The 21,151-nt window shown below is 42.4% G+C and overlaps 1 protein-coding gene across 1 annotated transcript; it reads right to left on the bottom strand.

Moving 5' to 3' along the window:
* Positions 1-1,499: 1,499 nt before the first annotated feature.
* On the bottom strand, positions 1,500-7,818 carry LOC127768157 (CASP-like protein Os03g0196400). Its single transcript, XM_052293691.1, has 3 exons — positions 7,410-7,818; positions 4,287-4,419; positions 1,500-2,235 (listed from the first exon to the last, which is right to left on the bottom strand). The coding sequence occupies exons 1-3, from the start codon at positions 7,658-7,660 to the stop codon at positions 1,963-1,965; spliced, it is 657 nt and encodes a 218-aa protein (XP_052149651.1). The 5' UTR covers positions 7,661-7,818; the 3' UTR covers positions 1,500-1,962.
* Between the last annotated feature and the right edge of the window lie 13,333 nt (positions 7,819-21,151).

Below are 21,151 nucleotides of genomic sequence, written 5' to 3'. Positions count from 1 at the left end.
ACAGCACGGGATGGACGGAACCCTAACGATAATGATATTTTAGGATAAAACTGCTTGTACAATGGTATTTTATAGAACTCACACTCATCAATGATATTTTTTTTTTGTTTTTGTATTTGGGTGTTTCTCAATGATATTTCTTGGATTTTCTGAAAAAAAAAGATTGAAATGTTAGTGACATCAAATGCCACAAAAAAATCTTTTAAAAAAATCCAAAGCATGTATTTGATGACTCACATGAAAAAAAGCACAGTAGACCTCATTTGGAGCACAAGAATTAGAAAACGTAGTGATAGGAAAAACACAGCTATAGCACACTGAAATAGTTATAAATAATACTACCTTCGTCCCAAAATATAACAACTTTTGGCTTGTCCAAATTCACAGCCAAAAGTTATATTTTGGGATGGAGGTAGTATGAGATAGTTTCAACACAATTGTTTGAATATCACACAAGAAAAATATATTAATTGTAGACACAAGAAGAGAAAACCATGAGGTAATATCTCATGTTTATCTTCCTCCAACATTCCAACCAGGGGCGGAATATTGATGAGTAAATCGATGATGAAATTTTTATAGCAAATACTAGTTATATTGAAGTTTATCTGGGCTCAAAAAAATTTCTAGTTCCGCCATTGATTCCAATTGAATGGCTCATTCTCTAGAATTTTCAAAGGAAAGTTTAGTGACCAATGTTTTGTTCCAAATGGTTTTATAGGAATTTTATCCTTAGGATTCAAATCCTCCAAAAAAATTGAGCTCTTGTTCAATATGCTTTATGATTTCCATCTCTCTAGCTTCATTATAGGAGGAAATAAAATACAGGAGTTTTGGAGGAATCAAAGAGAGTTTTGGAGAGGGAAATTAAGAGAGCATGTGCATTTGACTTCTCAATGGAAATGAATATATGAGCTACGAAATAAAACTCAAGAGTTTTTCCTATGCAATGATGACGTAGAAAACCAATCTCACAAGACTTTGTGAACTCCTTTTTTTTTTCTTCCAAAGGGCCTTATATGAAATAATCTCAAAGGATTAAAATCCTTCAAATTTTCTATAAAATTATCTCTTTGTGCCAATTCACTAGTTTTCTTTGGATTTTGTGTGAAATAAAAAAAATCAATTTGATAGTATTTTTAATGCAGAAATCAGATATTGTTTCCGTATCTGACCTGAACCTTTTGTCCTAATCTGATCTGTGCTCACTGTGACTCTGTGAGGCATTGCCGAATTGGCGGATCCACCAAATCTAAGGGCCGAGCAATTCTAAGCCCAGGCAGCCCATATAGATAGATCACAAGGCCTTTGCTCACAAGGCCTATTCGTACGTTTTGAACAGACCACAAGGTCCAAACAACAGAGCCCAACGTCAGGCATACGCTTCACGTGCTGTACTGTACGCGTATAGTAATAAGTCTGTAAATTTGCCACATCTCATGCTGGTGCCGTGATGTTACTGGGTATAGTCACTTCGATATTACTACTGGACATTGAGAAGAGCCAACCATACTTGATTTACCTGTCTATTGTTCAGACTAGGACAATTGAAACACCACATGCCTCGAGCCAGTATAAATGGCTTCCAAGTTGGAAGTTGGAACACCAAACAGAGTAAAGGTTGTCACAGCAGCAGCAGCGAGCACCTAACCGAGTAAATTTGCCTAGCTAGCCCTGCTGCCATCGTGCCAGCGGCCACACTGATACATCGCTTTCTCGCTTGTTTATTACGGTATCATATATTACTACAAACACGCGCCCCCCCCCCCCCCCCCCCCCCCCCCCGGATCACTTCACATCATATACACCGGTCGTGTCCCAAAAGCTCAAAACACAAATGGTGGTGGCCATGGCTACTTGTGGTGTTAAAACCTACGAGAGCTGAGAGAGAAGTACGGGCAGCTAGGCAGCAGTACAGCAGCGAGAGGAGGAAGAAGAAGCAACAGCTTGGTCTGGCTCGCTTCACTTGCCGCCCGCCATGGTGGTGGTGGTGGCCTTGCCGCCGCCGTTGCTGTTGCCGTACAACCGGAAGAGGTTGAACGCCGAGATGAGCGCGACGCCGACCATGTTCACGCTGGCCGCGATGGCGCACGCCACGCCGCCGCCGGCCTGCGCGCAGAACCGCTTGTAGAGGTGGCACGTCTTCATCCACTGGAACTCCGGCTGCCCGTACTTGCCGATCAGCGCCGCCTCCATCGCCGCGGCCACCGCTGAGATCACTATGTACGCCATCACCTGCACGCATGTAGCAGCAGATGCAAGAACAAAAAAGTGTTATTGACAGTTTGGAGAAGAAGTCAAAAGAACCATACGAATTCAGACGGAACACGATCAGCATTGATCATAAACGTTACAACCGCGTATACGGAGTAATTAAACGAAGATAATGACGTAAAGAAACTTAGATAATGACGTACTGAAGTAAAAACTGCTCCTGTCACTTTCAGATGGACACAGCCCTGGAGCTTAGAGTACGATGTATTCTGATAATTTAATGCTAGAATAGGCAACAGAACGATCTAGTGCTCTAGCATTAACACCAAGCTATACCGTGATGGTTCTGATATCACCAACTAACACCAAACAGGTCTTCTTTTTTTTTAAAAAAAACATCTAACAGTGCTTTGTGTGCATCTCACTGCTTGTTGATGGTAACGCTGATTCTGAATTCAGACAGCAAAAGCACATGCTGTTATACAGGCTAGCCACATTTATTGCTAGCAGGAGCAACCCTTGGTACTACCACTCTACTCATAATATTTTTGCTGTAGCCTGAAAAGTGTTCAATTACAATAAAATCAATGAAAAATATATTGCATTCTGCTCATCTATTCCAGCTGCTATTTAAAACGTTATTTCTTTTTCTCACAATGGTACCCACACCATCTTCAAATATTGGTCACTGGGTAGTATCAAATTAAAATTTTGTCCGCTCATTTTTTCTTTTGAAGAAAATGTATAAATATTTGAAAGTATTGTATATTAGCTAAGTATGTTGCATCCTAAATATACTCATTAAACTTTCGTACATATTGATCTAGACGTTTAAAGTTTATTGATGGTCAAAGCTAAAATAAACCTAATCAACATCTACAGTTAATTTGAAATGAGAGGGAGTCTATCGATTTTGACCAAACATATCAATATCTAGTTACACGGTTTGATCGTGACATGTGAGCTGCTGTACTGTTATGTTAGATACCAATGTTTAATGCGCCACAAATGAAAGGTTCAATTAATCCGTCAATATCTAATTTACTTAACATTGACCTCACTGTACAAATTTCGGCCACTACTTTTTATGACTAAATTTGTGAATACTTAATATTGTACAGTTTCGTCGATGTGCGTTGCACAACAATGTAACCATGTGAGTTACAATGCATACTTACTGAATAATGTGAAAATATCAATGGTCAAACTTTTAAATTTGATTTCAATAGTAAAAATGAGATGTTTACCATGGTCTCTACTAGTAATAGAAATCAATCTAGAATGTTCATTTCTTTCTAATCCAATGGATTGTATCTGTCTAGACTATCACCTCATCAACTGATAGTAGTAGAATGGTAGTATAACTTATAAATCAATGGTTGAGATCACCTCTGCTGGCTATGAAATTACTAGTATATCAAGTATTTTGAAACAGGAGGAAAGTATATCAAAGATAGATACTTTTTCTATATGTAAGTTCATACCCTGAACTTTAAAATATATGTATATGTATTTTATGTTTTTCCTTTGCTTCTTCTGACATGGGATATATGTGTTGATAGGTTACTGTGATACCAATCAGTTCTATCCAACCTGGAAGGATCCAAAGGAAAACTATAGAGATTACATGAATTGTGCATGGTGGTGTAGCACAAATACTCTTAGATAAGAAAGTAAGTATTATTAACTTGGGCACGATATGTTTGACTAGGGTGGTGTTTGGTTGGAGGGACTAAAGTGGGGTTAAACTTTAGTCCGAGGGACTTATGTTTCTGAGAGAGGGGCTAAAGTTTAGCCCCTCTCCCAAACACCCCCTAGAAATGGTTTCCTAATTCCTATGAAGATGGAATGTCTGAGTAAAAAGGCTTTCCTATCCTTGAAGATTATATCTCACTAGAAAGGGTTTCCTAATTTCAGAGCTATAGTACAGAACATCAGCATTTATATACACCCAAAATGTAGTCATCATAGCTGAAAAGTCACCTCTTGATAGTGACAAACACACATGCGAGAAAATAACAGAAGCAAACAAATGACATGAAAAGCTGATTGTGACATTAGCAGCTACTTGCCTGATCACAAGAGAAGATAGCCCATGCCAAGGGCCTACTGAGAAGGACACCACCTCTCACTATGCTCACCAAGCATCTTGCACACTGGATTAGGCTATAACACGCAGCCATCCCATTTGCTATCACCAAGAGCCTGCATCAGAGAAAGCAAGATTTACCATCGTGTCCCATAGCTAGCTCCTTGATCAAACTTGTGTTTCCAATGAAGTTATTCAAATTACTTTTTTAAAGAGTTTAAGCAAAACATGGTTATTTTTCGGTGCCTATTACAGTTATATTTACTCCATGTTGCAATGGAACTTTTTTTTAAGACAAGAAGATGATTATATCACTGGCCTATCCTCCACAGCTGCCTAATAAGTAGTAATCCCTCCATCCCAAAATATAACGTCCAACCACCACTAACGTATAGATCAAGAACGAATTATTATCACCTTCTCATTTGGACCAATCCAATAAACACAATTCATATATACAATGGGATTATAGATCTTCAGAGAGAGGATTTCAAAAATAAATTAAAAGAAGAGAAAAGTGCTAACTAATTGCATACATGAATGCATGACTTGTATTATGAAACATTGGAAAATAGTGGTTGTGGTTTATATTTTGGGATGAAGGGAGTAGTATTTTATTTTATACTCTGTGTCCTAGCTATCTAGGTTAGCTTCTCAATAGTATGTCAGTGCTTTGAACGGTACACGATTCCATGGTCCCTTGGGAAGATGGTCCTGCTTCCGGGTGTTAATGTGGACAGCAATTGAAACAGTAACTACAAAACGTAGACAGATGGAGCACAAATCTGAAAAGAAATAAATACGGATCAATGGTGGTCGCCACTCGGCATACATGCTGGATCACTGATCATGGATTGATGCATGACTTGCATTTTCTTTTTGGACTGCATTTATTACTCCTTTCCGTTAGAAAAGATGTTCAAAGCCATTGTACGCACACAGTACTAAGTATATGAAAAAAGATGGTATGAAAAAAATTTGTCATAAGAATGGTACAGGTCAATATCATTTTTATTTTACCCCCACTGTTTAGAAGTACAAGACTTATTTTAACCATCCAATTTTGAGTTTTAACCACCCTTTTTTGGACTAAAATCCGCAAGATTTTTAACCACATATGGATCCAATACTATTTAGATGTTTCCATAAAAAAAATATTGTTGAATTTCATGTTCGAAAGTACCTTCTTATGTCTAGTAGTATGATTTTGTCACAGTAAGCAAAATAGCGTAAGAGAAATTTACGATAGAAATTTGTTTTTGGACCGTCAAAGACGCCCCTATATTTTTGCATGGAGGGTCCATTATTAACCCTGAATCATTCTGACAAAAGGTTAAAAACACTACTACTACTACTAGGCCATTCCCAACCCAATGACTAGGATGGTGTCCATAGCATTAAATAAGCCGCCACCTAGAATGAAAGATGATGTGGCAAGTGAATAAATGAGAAAAAAAGAAGAAAACCAGATCTTGCATGAGATATGGTTTCTACATAATATCCAAGACATCATAAGGGCACCCGCAATGGTTATCTATAGGCTCTCTACAAGATATCCATGTCAGCATATTTTCCTACTTAGAAGAGATTAAATGAAGAGAGAGAGCAAAGTTATCTACTAATCTGGAGATAGTCTATAGAGAAAAACGAGGCAATGAATTAGAGAGCTATAGATACCCATGTAGACATACCATTGAAGTGGTTTACTATTAATCTAGTCTATTACTGAGATGTGTATGTTTTATAGATAACACCTTACTTTACCATTGCGGGTGCTCTAAGAGATAAGTAGCATTAAATTTAAGTATGGAAAAGTGGTGTTTGCATTGAAAGAGTAGTGTCTAGTAGTAGTACTAGTTTCTTGATGATGTGGAGTTTATAAAAACTATGTCTAGTGTCTTGGATAGGGACTGGCCTTACTACTAGCTGTGAACTGTGTGAGCACATTTTTGACCAGAATTCTACCGACAAGTTCTACAGAAAAGAGGGTTAACCCTCTCCAACCGTGCCGGTCGGCGAGAAGTAGGTTATGCATTTATACGTTCCATGAATGATCTAACCATCAAGACCGCATTGAGCAGCCACCACGTGGTAGGTGCCGATCGTCACTACTCACACTCAAGCACCGATCCGGATAGAAAAACAAACTTGCACTATTTCACTCCACAGAAAAGAAAAGGTTAAAAAAAACACACAGAGAGAGCTCTTTCTCTTCTCTCCTGTGTGGCTCCATCAAGGACAGGCCGTGCCATTAATGGAGCTTTCCAACTTTTGGTACGGCTCTACGACCCTCTTTGATGCAGCAGAGCCTCTGCTTCGTGTACATGCAGATACAGAGCCAAGGCTAAAATGAAACGGACTTGTGAGCTTCGTGTGGTGGTGCAGCCACGCAAGCAGCAGGGACCCCCTTCCAACGACAGGGCAGTAAAATGGCCCAACCGTGCCGCGCCTGCTGCTTTAAAAGTGGCTGCTTCCTCCTCCCTCCACGTACGAAACGCTTGGCTGGCCATCTCATCTCCTCGCACTTGGCACTCTTTCCTCGCCGTTAATCTCTCCAGCTTCTCTACGATTACGACTCTATCACACCATTCACCACAACAAATCACCAGTTCATCTCGCCGTGCTCTTCACCGCACATGGAGAGAGGTGATCGGTGTACCAAATTAAGGAGGCTTTCTCTAACGCTTGCCTTAGAAAGGAAGTGGTACTAGCATACTAGGACATGGACCGAATTACCGGGGATTGGTTACTTGATGAGCAACACGCAAATTAAACAACCACAAAGGCAAGGCTGCCAAGGCACACACTGTTCATGAAAAGGTAGTAGCAAGAATCTTTGGCCCCTATCAACGACCAGTGAGAAGCAAATAACTGTAGCACATAACAACGAATTTTGAGATAATATTACTACTGTGCTCTGAGCCACCTCATCTTGCATGTGAGGCTGGCTCCGTGCAAAACAAATTTGGAACAGTTTATTAAAGATTCGGTTGCTGGCTTGCTGCTGCGTTCATCATCATCAAGTGACTAAGTACTAGTCAAGCAGGAAAGAAAAGTTACTGCTACTACAAACATGGAGGGGATTGAGAGGAGGAGGGAGGCTTACACGAGGGACTGCATGTCGGTGTACCGGGCGACCTTCTGGATGGAGAAGAAGACGCGGGTCTGGCGGTCGGCGCCGAGCAGCGCGGCGGCGAGCACGGCGAGGCCGCAGGCGGCGCAGCGCAGGAGCACCTCGGCGGCGCGCGCCCGCCGCTCCAGCGACGACGGCACGCGGCCCCCGGGCCCGTAGTAGCACACGGGGACATTGCCCGGGCTCACCCCGTCGCCAACTCCTCCCGCTTGTTGTTGCCTCATCGCCGGCGACGACGGCTCGCTCGCTAACTCCCGGTTTCTCGCTAAGGCAGCAGCAAGGCAAACGAGCGAGCGGTCGTGTGTGTGTGTGTCACTGGAGCGGAGAGTGCGTGAGAATTGAAGCGGAGTGGCGCTGATAGCTGCGATGCGATGCGGGTGAGAGGGGCCGGTATTTAACAGGCGAGGAATTAAACGGATGCAGAGCCGCGGCAGAGGAGCGTAAATGTGCAACGTTTTTGCTAGGCGCACTCCACCAACCCAGCACGATTTGTGGATTTAATTCCTAGGCTGTGGCCCTGTTTATTTCAGCTTAAGATTATTATAATATAGATTATTGAGTTAGATTACAAGCTATATTGTTATAATCTGTAGTAGAATAAGCGGTTAGTTGTTTCTTTCCTAAATTATTAGAGCCTAGATTATTGGGTTTGCAAGTCTAAAAAGGTAGTGGGGTGGCATGGTGGGTAATTTTTCACCCAATAATCTGGAAAAAGCTCACTTAAATAAGCTTATCAGATTATAATAAGCTGGGCTCCAGATTATAATAAGTTACTTCAATAAGCTGTCTGTTTCTTTCACCTTACTACCAATAATCTGGATTATAATAATCCCAAGCTAAAAGAAACAGGGCCTGTGTTTAGTTTCACGTCAAGATTAGAAGTTTGAATAAATTGGGACGATGTGTTAGAAAAGTTGGAGGCTGTGTTTAGTTTCACGTCAAGATTGGAAGTTTGAATAAATTGGGACGATGTGTCAGAAAAGTTAGAAGTTTGTATGTGCAGGAAAGTTCAATATGACGGAAAAAAAGTTGAAAGCTTGAAAAAAAAAGTTAAACAACGCCCTACTACTTCCATCCCAAAAAAATAGCAATTTCTATGTCTCAAGAACTTCTTCACCAGCATTCTCTTCTCAACTAATTACAACTCTCCACTGTTTAATTTTCTTACCTATCTCCACTTCTCAACCAACACAACCTTCAACCATTTAATTCTACCCACTTTCTAAATACCTGTGTCCAACCCTAAAAATCCTTATATTCTGGGATGGAGGGATTACTATTTACTACTCCCTTCGCTCCAAAAAAAATAAATCGAATCTAAGCTAGTATAACAAATCTGGATAGAGAAATATCTAGATTCATAGTACTACGATGTGTCACATCTAGTTGGTTTTTTATGGGACGGAATGAAGACTATATGATGTTACTCCCTCCGTCCCAAAATAAGTGCAGTTTTGCACTATTTATCTCCAACGTTTGACCGTTTGTCTTATTTGAAGAATTTTTATGATTACTATTTTTATTGTTATTAGATGATAAAACATGAATAGTACTTTATGTGTGACTAATTTTTTTAAAATTTTTCATAAATTTTTTAAATAAGACGGACGGTCAAATATTGGACACGGATTTCCACGGCTGCACTTATTTTGAAACGGATGTAGTATATACTAGTACCTTCGTCCAAAATACTTCTTCCGTCCAAAATATAAATATTTTTTAGGTTGGTACGGGTAGTAAAAAAGTAGGTGGGAATAATTAAGGGAAGTGTGTGATTTGTTAAAAAGAGAAGTAGGTGAAGGGGAATGATTGCGATTGATTGAGATGAGAAGATAGATGAAGAAATAGATTTATTTTAGAATAAAATATTATACTATAAAAACTACATTTGGACAGGAGTATTATAAAATATTTCATCTAATCTTATTTTTTTATACTTTGAGACAAAAAAAAAAAAAGGTCCTACGTATATGCTGGGTTTTTTTTTTCTCTCTCGCTCTCAGCACGCGACGAAATTTCTGATTCCGCTGCAGATACGGTAAAATCTACTGAGAAATAAAGAATTGTGCATGTGGCACTATGATATCCTCTGCGATCTTTGGTGCCATATTGCGTGCATGGGCAGCATGGCTGCACGATCTAGCATCACTGAATCATCGTCGGTCCAGGATCTAACTAGCTTCGGTGCCTTGTTGTCGCTCACTTTAACCATGGCCACCACCTGTCCTCATATATCACAAATCTGATTTAAAAAAAAAAAACTCAAAACACACATGCGCCCATCAACTTGTCTTTAACCCTACCCTAACAAAACACTTGTCTCTACCTTGCTAGATATGACTTGGCAGCAACTTAAGCGGAAACTAAATTTTGGCCTTTAGCTTTTAAGGACGAACAAAAATTTAAACTATAGCCTAGTGGTTACAATACAAGACCCACAGTAACATCTTAGGTCCTGAGTTCAACTCCTCATGAGAGCGAAATTTCTTCCAGTGCTAGGCGGCGTACCCATCAATCTCAGTGGGGCGTCTATGGTGACTTCATCAATCTCCAGGATTTACTGGTCCAGTCTTCGAAAATACTTATATGGGTAGAGTTTGCGTGCGTGCGTTCATAGGGATGAGTGTACGGCGTAGAGTTTACGTGCGTGTGTTCATAGGGATGATAGTACGGCGTTGTAAGTGTTTGCGCTGTACTGTATAATTCTTAAAAAAGATAAACGGTAAAACTTAACTTTTAATTTTAGAGTTGATATTTGGATTTTTTTTCTCATCGTATTTCATTTCTTAGTTTATTATTACTAAAAATATATATATAAAAATTTTGCATAATTATCTTTTATTACTAATAAATTATTTATAATAAGTATAAACGAAAAGAGGAGATAGATAGACAGCTATCCATTTCGATGGTCAACGATGAGGTTCACGTACTCAGCAATCAACTATCAGATTCACAGCTACAAATAGCAAGTTGTATATGTTTTTTTGCAAAAAAAATACAAGAAAAATAAAATGGTGGTGGCAACAAATATGTTAGAAAAAGTTTGAATTACGACCGATTTACCCCTAAACTCTAAAATCAGGTTTTTTTTAACCCTGAAATATTTAGTCTGAATGAATTACCCCTAAGTCAATACGAAGCCGTTTTGATCGTACGTGGCGCACACATGACAATACACTTAGGAAAAAAATAAAATTAATACCGGTGGACCCAGTTGTTAGCTTCACTTTCTTTCTTTTTCCCTCTCCTTCTCTGTCTCTCTCTCAATGAGCACAGGAGAGAGCGCTAGTGGCGAGGGCTAATCCCAACAGGGAGGGGAGGAAGGGGGCTCCACGAGCTTGGCTAGCTACAGTTGCCGCTGCTTACGACCAGCCTTCTTCCTTCGTCAACGCATAGGCACACCCCAATCATACCCAATAGCACCCTTGCCACGGCTGCAGTGACTGAGGAGGTAGAGCTCGCACGGAAGTGGCGATGAGCCAGAGCTCACACAAAGGCAATGGTGGAGGCCTTTCTCTACCGGAACCCACAGCGGAGCCGTCGGGATGGGAAGACGAGAAGGCAGATTGAGGAGGTGGAGCCCCTGACCAGACCACACCTTAGGAGTTCCCAACTAGCAACCTCCATGGCAGTCTTGCCCTATTTCACGAGCTTGAGAAGGATGATGGTAGGGCGAGTTCGTGGAGGTCGGCGACCGAAACTTCGTTTTCTCCCATGCTGGGCCTGCCCTGTCCCCATTGCTCTCGCGGTCTTGCCTTTCCTCTGGATCTAAGGCTACCGTTACTGCCTTGGGCTTCTTCAATTGACCACGTGTGTCGTCGCCACCCTAGGCTTGTCCAGCCGACCGCACTTCGTCCCTTGCACCCTGGGGCACCAATCTCTGCCGCCACCCAAGGCTTCTTCGGCCGCTACCGGTCGCCAGCTCTTTCTCTCTCCCTCTCTCTCTCTCCACAGTATATTCAAGGAAACAAAGGCATGGCGTGTGGGACCCACCATTTTTAATTTTTTTTCCTGATTGGACCGCCACACCACGTTAGTCAAACCACTGTAGTGTGTGCTCTATGTCAGATCAAAACTACTCCAGATTAATTTAGGAAGGTAGTTCATCCGGATTGAATAGTTAAGGCTTAAAAATATCTGGTTTTAGAGTTTAGAACTCTAAATCGTACTACTGCAATAGTTCAGGGGTAATTTATATCTTTTCCAATCGGTTACCCCATCAATTTTGTTCGATAGAGTATTTTTACCAACTACATTTTCATATTATACTAAGTTACTAACTACTATTTCATAGAGGGCATGTTTGGGGAGCTTAAGATTATGAGAAACAGCTGGTTTGTAACCAACTTATGAGAATCTGGAAAAGCTGGGTTTCCTAGTTTCTGACTTTTAGTTCATTTTCTGGATTCTACAACTACAATTTCTTAGAATTTGGATCAAAAGCTGGACTGTTTAGGGAGCTTCTGATTCTGAAAGAAGCTACAACAGTTAGAAGCTCCCCAAACAGGCCCATAGTGTTCTGCAGATATATGATTCTATCTAATTTCGTCCCTAAAATACAATTTATTATGCAAAGACATTTGCACAAACAAAAAAAATACCAAAAATCTCACAATTAATTTGCTCCAAGGAATATTAGCGCATATATAATTTATTTTAATCTACAACAAAGCATGGACGTCTATTTAGCTCATAGCAGAAATTTTTTTTTATCCAATAGCATATGACTGAACTCCCTCCAATGAATTCCTAACTTGTATTTTTAGTTTTAAAACGTTGATTTTAACGTTGTGGCTGATTTTTTTTTCCTATAAACACGACGAACTTTCTGATTTGGCTGCAGATACGGTGAAATCTACCGGAAGAATTTTCTATGCTAGCTCTTTGGACAGAGACCGCTACTATGATTATTCGCTCTGTGAACGGAGGGTAGGGTTTACAGTTCCGATGAAAACCGGTCGAATTCCGTGAAATTTTGAGGTTTCGACGAGGCTCAAAAGTTGAAGCCGTCTTAGATTTTTATGAGTTTCATCCAAATTCAAATTTAAATTGATAAAAAGGAAAAAAATAAAATAAAATCTTATAAATAGTATGATATTCATAGAATCTATTGGGGTATAAATTTTCAAAAAGAAGATATATTCCGTGTATTTACTGAAATTTACAGTAAGAAAGAAAATAATAACGAACTAAAAAAAAGGAAAAAATCAGTTTCATTTTCTAGTTACCGATTGAAATTTCGATGATTTCGCTCGGAATTTCGCCAAAACCAGTTTTCACGAGCTTATCGGTAAATTCAAGAAATTTGTTTTAAAAAAATTGGTTTATGAAATTTGTTTGGAATCTACCGGCTTTCCGCCGGATTTCGTGAAACGGAAGGCCATGCGCACACCGCTGCACGACTCCCATCCACCATTCTCAGGTTTCTAGATCTAAGTAACTAACTCGTCTCAAATTAGCAACAGCATGAATACGTTGTGGGTGACTTTTTTCCCCCAGTTTCTGAGTGAAAACTTCTGCTATACAAATATTGTGTTTTGTAGGTTATCACCTGCTTGTGTTTTGTTTTGAATATTCATAGGTTATCACCCTAGTATGGTTAACAATGACTTAAGTAGAATTACTAGAGTATTTGATTTTTTGAAAGAATAAATTACACTGGTGATATTTAAACTTGTCTGGTATTCTCGTCCCCGTCCCTAAAAGACGCGAATATTAGTGAATGACCTAATATCAAATAATAAAAAGGGGTGAGGCTCCGTATCCAAGTCGTCTAGCCCACCACCTTGTGGAGCTAGCCGGAAGATCCCTGAGTGTTTCTCGTCGTCCCTGTCCCTAATCTTTAAAATTATAGATTAGACCTTTAATCTTGCTAAATATATCATCATAGATCTAAATTTGACACTGAAATGGCAAGCCACGTGTATCCCTTAATGTTCATCGATATATAAGTAACGACTATCGGAGGTCAATTAAACAGTGACAGGAGGAGAACAACGACTAGAGTATTCGAACACATACCAGCACACCTTACTCCTACGAGCACCCATAAAAGATTAGGCGTCTTATTGTTGACGGGTGGATTAGTTCTATCGTAAGGAATCTAAGGGCCTTATGAATAGTAGGAATGAAAAAAAAACATAGGAATAGAAAAAACAAAGGATTTTGACAGAAATGAAAGTGCAAAACACAAGAGTGGCCGTTGATTCGATTGTAATAAAAACACATGAATTGGATGAGAGAGATGGACTCAAAGGAAATTTTCTAAGAGGTTAAAGCTTTTGTTAAATTTCCTCCAAAATCTCAATAGAATTGTCCATTTCATAGGATTTTGAAAAGATATGATATGACTTAATCATTTGTTTCAAATGCATTTGTAGGATTTTTTTCTAGAGAATTGAAATCCTCCAATACTTATGTTTTCCTCCAAATCAAATGGGTCCTAATAGTTAAGCTACGCTCACTACATCAAACTAAAAATATTTAAGTACACAAAAATGAATTGTTCACATATTCAAAGTGTTTTCACTATTATATTTAAGTAAATGTTAAGAATATATTTTATGATAGACCATTGATCAAAGTTTTATCTTGACGGTGGTTAAATATATGTCCTGCAGAAATCAATATATGTAGTAAGTCATGCTTGTTACATTGAATTAGTTGTGGATAGCTTTTCGAACAAGTAAAAGTCTTGGAGTGGAAAAAAAAAGAGAAAATGTTACGACAGAACTTTTTTTTTAGAGAGAGAGAGACAGATCAACAGAACATATTTGTTCTGGAAGAGAAACTCTGAATATATTGTTAACTTTTCCTGCTGTTGTTCCCGAAAACCTGGATGTTTTATGTAATACCCCTTATCAAAGTAAATAAAGCCCCATTTCTACAATTTGTCATGTGAACATTGAATTTCTCAGTGTTATCTACTTTTCTCATCTTAGAAAAAAAATTAACTTCCCAAAAGTTAGGCTCCCTTTGATTCAAATGAAATTCATAGGATTTTTAAAGGATTCCATTCCTATAGGAATTTTTCCTATATAACCCTTTGAATCAAAGGAATAAATCCTATGAAATTCCTATAGAATGCCTAAAAACATACAAGTTTTGGAGAAAATCTAGGATGAGGTTCTACCTCATGGAAACTTTCCTATTAGTCTTCACCTCTCCTCTAATTCCTGTGTTTTTTCTGCGGTCCAATCAAACGGCCATTCCTATGTTTTTTCTGTGTTTTGCAATCCTCTGTTTTACACTTGCACTCGTATTAAAATCCTACGTTTTTTCTATTCCTACGTTTTCTCAATCCTGTGATTTAAAGGGACCATAGTTTGTTTTTGTTACAGGTGGAGTACTGTATAATTTAGCACAACAGTACGCACATAGAGTGCACATAACATTTTATTTGAAGAGAAGAGTGCACCTAACATTTGTCAGATTGATATGATGGATTGCTCTGCCCTAAACCCTAGAATGGGAGATGCATTGAAGATGAGCACCTTGGCCGATCTGGAGGTTGGGTGCAGCAAATGCAAAAGATTGTCCATCTCAACAGCACAATACTATATCCAAATTTAGTGAAAGAAAAGGCAAGCTCCTACTTCCATTGAGATTTTGTACTGGCCTATTAGGAAAGAAAAGGCTTATTAACATGGTATAGAAACTATATATTAAGTACATATATTATAATATGAACTTGGTAAAATAAACATCACTGCGTGTGGTGCATGGCACACTCCCATAGTCCGTGTTGGCTTATCCACCATAGTCAAAAGTATAATTCTAAAACATAATTTTAGAGTTGATTTTAGGTTTGTTTTTTTTATCATAGTCTATTTCTCAACATTTACTTTTAAACATTCAATAATATAAATATGAAAGTTTTATTTATAGATTATTTTTAGTAGATCTTGTCAGGGTTACGGGTTAGGCATACCCTTTACCCTTCGATATACGTTATATATCGATATGGCATACCCACGCGCATGCGGATATTTTCTGTATATTCTAAGGAAACCTTTCACGGAATCTACAGACGGGAAGAATCCTACTCGGGCAGAACTGGGTCGTTGGCGTATCGTATAGGGTCTGATACCTCCGAGTTCTACGTGGAGACCTCTAGATTTGCGATATAAAAGGGACCCCCCAGGGAGGGTTTAGGGCATCGAATCTCAGAGCCAACACAACCTACACAGCCTACGAAGTCGGAGCCTACAAGGAGCCAAGTCATCGAGAGCTAGTCGAAACAACTCGACTACAATCTCGCCGGATCCGACAAGTTCCCTTGTTCCCTTTGTAACCTGTGTGTTCTACCATATAATCCCACATCAACTGGATTAGGGTTATTACCTATCAAGGGGCCTGAACCAGTATAATTCTTGTCTTTTGTTTGCTTGATGTCGTACTACGTAGATCCTTGTACCAACGTACCCCAATACCCTCTATATCCGGTCTACGGGTATCACCCGTCGACAGTGGCGCGCCAGGTAGGGGGCCTTGGTACTCAAGGTTCTACTACTATGTCATCCAGCTTCGTCGACAACAACGTCAGCACCAGCCTCAGCCAAGTACTCCCTGCTTCGACAATGCTGGTATGGACTCAATTCAGCGAAATCGTCTTCCCGGTTTACACCACGACGCCGATCTCAACCGGTCCTCCAATGACCGGAGACGAGAACGCAGTGGCTACGAACCAAGGTGATTCCATGTCGAAAAATCCTCCCGTCGAGACGGAGAACGGAATATCGACGACATCCAAGCTCGAGAAGGATTCTGATACGGCCAAACCTTGTCCTTCCGACATGAACCACGAGCCGACAAAGATGACTTCCGAAGCCACAAGGTCTTGGTGTCCTATCCACAAAACCAAAAACACACTCTGCAAGATTGCTGGGTTTTCCTCAACGTCCGTGTTGAAATTCGCGCCTGCAAAGAACGTGGAATTCAGTGTACTTCTCCAACTCGGGATGTCTATTGTTCTATTCACAAGACAAAGAATCACGACCTCTCGAGCTGCAAAGTCTTTCTCGGCGCCATGAAAGCTCCGTCTCCTAAGTCATATGTCCCCATCAGGGATAACGGCAAGGAACAAGGAGCGACTCCAACTTCAGATCGATTCGTTGGGGTAATCGATATCGATCCTCACGAACCATCGGTCTTACATCTCCTCGAGGACTATGTGTCATCGACAACGAGCGCGCCGCGGGAGGTATTGGCTATTGATGACGTTGGCACGTCAGCGCATGCCAACGCAGAAGTAGAGAATCAATCGACTACTCCAGCCCAGCACATCAGGGCCATTCAAGCGATACTGAGGAAAACTCCTTACGATCCTGTTCTGAACGATGACCTCGAGCGTTGGACAGAACGACTATGGGAATCGGTGACTAACCTCAGCAACGTGTTTGAAGAAGCCGCTACCGCAGCACACCAGGAGCAGCCACCAACTGGCGAGGCCAATGGTGAAGATCTGGAACGGAGGGAATCACCTCAACGAGCTACCCCTCCACCTCGCGGCACTAGCGATCTTCGAGATTAAATCAACGGCCGCCAAGAAGCACGACGCACACGAGACAACGTGAATCGCTCTCGGCATCATGTCTCTTCACAGCGCCATGATAACGGAAATCGAGGAGACCGCTCAAACGAGGACCGGGACCACGACAACCACCACGATCACAACGATCGCGAACGACGGGTGCCAGACAATACTGGTCATGGCCGCTGCTGTAACGACGACGACGATGGAGATCGGCGCTGAGACAACAGCGGAAGACGACGACAGGATTCCCGAGATCCAAGCCGTCATCCTCGTAATCGTACGCCGGAACCAAGTGACCCATCGTCATCGTCATCATCCGCGTCCTCCTCATCGTCAGACAGACATCCACGAAGGACACACGACCGCCGACAACCCACCGCCCCCAACGCTGGGTATAGGGCTTTCGGTCGTTCCCTACGTGATGTCCGATGGCCTGAGAGATTCCGACCCGGAGCAATAGAAAAGTATGATGGGAGCACCGACCCAGAGGACTTCCTTCAAGTTTACTCCACGGTACTCTATGCTGCCGGAGCAGATGACAACGCGTTAGCGAACTATTTACCAACCGCGTTGAAGGGTTCTGCACGTTCATGGCTGATGCATCTTCCTCCCTACTCAATCTCTTCGTGGGCAGACCTGTGGCAACAATTCATCGCCAATTTCCAAGGAACATACAAGCACCACGCGATCGAAGACGACCTACACGCGTTGACACAGAACTCGGGTGAATCATTGAGGGAATATGTTCGACGCTTCAACGAGTGCAGAAACACAATTCCTGAAATCACCGACTCTTCTGTAATTCGCGCCTTCAAATCCGGTGTCAGAGATCGCTACACTACCCAGGAGTTGGCGACAAGACGCATCACAACCACTCGGAGATTATTCGAGATCGTTGAGTGATGCGCCCACGCTGATGATGCGCTAAGACGCAAGAACGATAAGCTGAAGACCGGGGGAGAGAAGAAACCAGCCACGGACACATCTGAGTCAAGTAAGAAGAAAAATCGCAAAAATGAGAAAAGGAAAGCTCAAGCGGAAGTACTCGTAGCAGAATACGTGAACCCTCCCAAATGCCCAGACCCACAAAGCAGCGACACAAAGAAATCATGGTGCCCCATACACAAGACGGACAGACATTCTCTGGAAGATTGTCTTGTTTTCAAAAAATCGCTCGAGAAGCACATGGCATTAGAAAAAGGCAAGCGAGTACGCGTTGTCGAGAAGAACGAAGAGACGGCTCCTCACGAATCAGACTCAGCGTATCCAGACTCCGACCTCCACGTCGCACATATCTTCGGCGGTTCCACAACGTACTCCTCCAAGCGAGAATACAAGAAAGTGGAACGTGAAGTCTGCTTGACATGGCAGGGGGCTGCACCCAAGATGAAGTGGTATGAGCAGAAGATAGAGTTCTCGGAAGAAGACCACCCCAAGAACGCCGTTATCCCAGGACGATATCCGATCGTGGTCGAACCCACTATTCGGAACATCAAGGTAGCATGAGTTCTCATTGACGGTGGCAGCTCAATCAATCTTCTTTTCGCCAGCACTTTGGACGCGATGGGAATTCCGCAAAGCGAGTTGACACCAATTGATCAACCCTTCCATGGAATTACTCCCCAATCATCGTCCAGACCTTTGGGCAAGATTACGTTGCCCGTGACTTTCGGCCAAGCCAACAACTTCCAAACAGAACAGATCACCTTTGATGTTGCTGAATTCTATATAGCTTACAACGCCATCATCGGGAGAACCGCACTTGCGAAGTTCATGGCCGCATCTCACTACGCATATCAAGTGCTTAAGATGCCGGGACCGAAGGGAATAATCACTATTCAGGGGAACGCAAAGCTGGCGGTGCAATGCGACAAGCGGAGCCTCGACATGGTCGAGCAAACGCCCAGCCCACCCGCCACGACTGAGCCACCCAAGAAAGTGACCAAGACAAACAAGACGCCGAAACCAGACGGCGCCATCAAGATCGTTCCACTCTCCAGTGCCAACCCCGACAAGACCGTCAAGATCAGGGCGACACTAAACAAGAAATAGGAACTCGTGCTCATCACCTTCCTCCGCGACAATGCCGACGTATTCGCTTGGCAACCGTCTGACATGCCTGGGGTCCCTAGGGAGGTGATTGAGCACAAACTCATGGTGCGACCCGATGCCAAGCCAGTAAAGCAAAGACTACGGAGATTTGCACCAGACCGAAAACAAGCCATATGAGAAGAGCTCGACAAACTTCTCAAAGCTGGCTTCATCAGAGAAGTACTTCATCCAGAGTGGCTAGCCAATCCAGTCATGGTGCGGAAGGCCAACGGAAACTGGAGAATGTGTGTCGACTTTACCGACCTCAACAAGGCGTGCCCCAAGGATCACTTTCCACTCCCTCGAATAGACCAACTGGTGGATTCAACAGCCGGTTGCGAGCTATTGAGCTTCCTCGACGCTTACTCTGGCTACCACCAAATCAGCATGGCAAAAGAGGACGAAGAGAAGACAGCATTCATCACGCCGTTCGGGGTATTTTGCTATGTTAAGATGCCGTTCGGACTGATAACAGCTGGGAATACTTTCCAGCGCACGGTCCAGGGCACACTTAGCAACCAGCTTGGCAATAATGTCGAGGCTTACGTCGACGACATCGTTGTCAAAACCAAGACAGACGACTCATTGATTGACGACCTGCGGGAAACGTTCGACAACCTCCGACGATATCGCCTCATGCTCAATCCTGAGAAGTGCACGTTCGGAGTACCGTCGGGCAAGCTGCTCGGATTCCTTGTCTCTGGCAGAGGAATAGAAGCAAACCCCGAGAAGATCAAGGCAATCGAGAACATGAAGTCGCCTACAAGACTCAAGGAGGTACAAAAGCTAACTAGATGCATGGCAGCACTAAGCAGATTCGTCGCTAGGATGGGAGAATGAGGACAACCTTTCTTCGCTCTGTTGAAGAAACAAGACAAATTTGTATGGACACAGGAAGCCGAAGAGGCATTCATTGCAATCAAGCGCTACCTATCAAACCCCCCTGTACTTGTTGCTCCCCAACCTAATGAAGAATTATTCCTCTATATTGCCGCCACACCATATTCCGTTAGCACTGTCATTGTTGTCGAGAGAGAGAAAGTACAGCGACCGGTTTATTACGTCAGCGAAGCTCTCCACGATGCAAAGACAAGATACCCACAGATCCAAAAGCTGCTTTACGCAGTCATCATGACATCAAGGAAGCTACGCCACTACTTTCAAGCCCACAGAGTCACAGTTGTCTCCTCTTTCCCTCTTGGCGAAGTTGTGAGAAACAAAGACGTTGTTGGCCGCATTGCGAAATGGGTAGTCGAGCTGAGCCAGTTTGATGTCCACTTTGTGCTACGAATAGCCATCAAGTCCCAGGTACTCGCCGACTTCGTTGCCGATTGGACTATGCCAGATAACAAATCAGACAACCAAGGCGACAATGAAACATGGACAATGGCGTTCGATGGCGCACTCAACAGCCAAGGAGCAGGGGCAGGATTTATCTTGACGTCTCCCTCCGGAGATCAATTCAAGCACGCAATCCACCTCAACTTCAGGACGACCAATAACACTGCAAAATACGAAGGACTACTCACCGGGATATGAGCTGCAGCTACACTTGGGGCTAAGCGACTAATCATCAAAGGGGACTCCGAGCTAGTCGCGAACCAGGTGCACAAAGATTATAAATGCTCTAACTCCGAGTTATCCAAGTATCTCGCAGAAGTCAGGAAGCTAGAGAAAAGGTTCGATGGGATCGAGGTCCGACACGTCTACCGCAAGGACAACGTCGAGCCAGACGACCTAGCATGACGTGCGTCCAGACGAGAATCGCTCGAGCCCGACAATTTTCTCGACATCCTGACGAAGCCATCGGTGAAAGAGGTTAGCGGCGAAGTCAGCCCGAACACCCCCGACATTAGCTCGGAGGTCACCGAGGCAGAACGCGCCGTTGCCAACATCGAAACCACAGACGACTGGCGCATCCCACTAATCAAATTCATCAGCAGCGAGGAGTTGCCCGAGGACGATATAGAGGCCAAAAAAATAACCCGTAAAGCAAAGATCTACTGTATGGTCGGCAACGATCTATACAAGAAAGCGCCAAACGGGGTACTTGTCAAATGCGTCTCGACCGACGACGGCAGACACC

The sequence above is a fragment of the Oryza glaberrima genome, chromosome 3 (genome assembly GCF_000147395.1).
Source record: "Oryza glaberrima chromosome 3, OglaRS2, whole genome shotgun sequence".
Taxonomy (NCBI): Eukaryota; Viridiplantae; Streptophyta; class Magnoliopsida; order Poales; family Poaceae; genus Oryza; species Oryza glaberrima.
The sequence above is the reverse complement of the archived record's forward strand: the minus strand, read 5'-3'. Positions and strand labels throughout refer to the sequence as shown.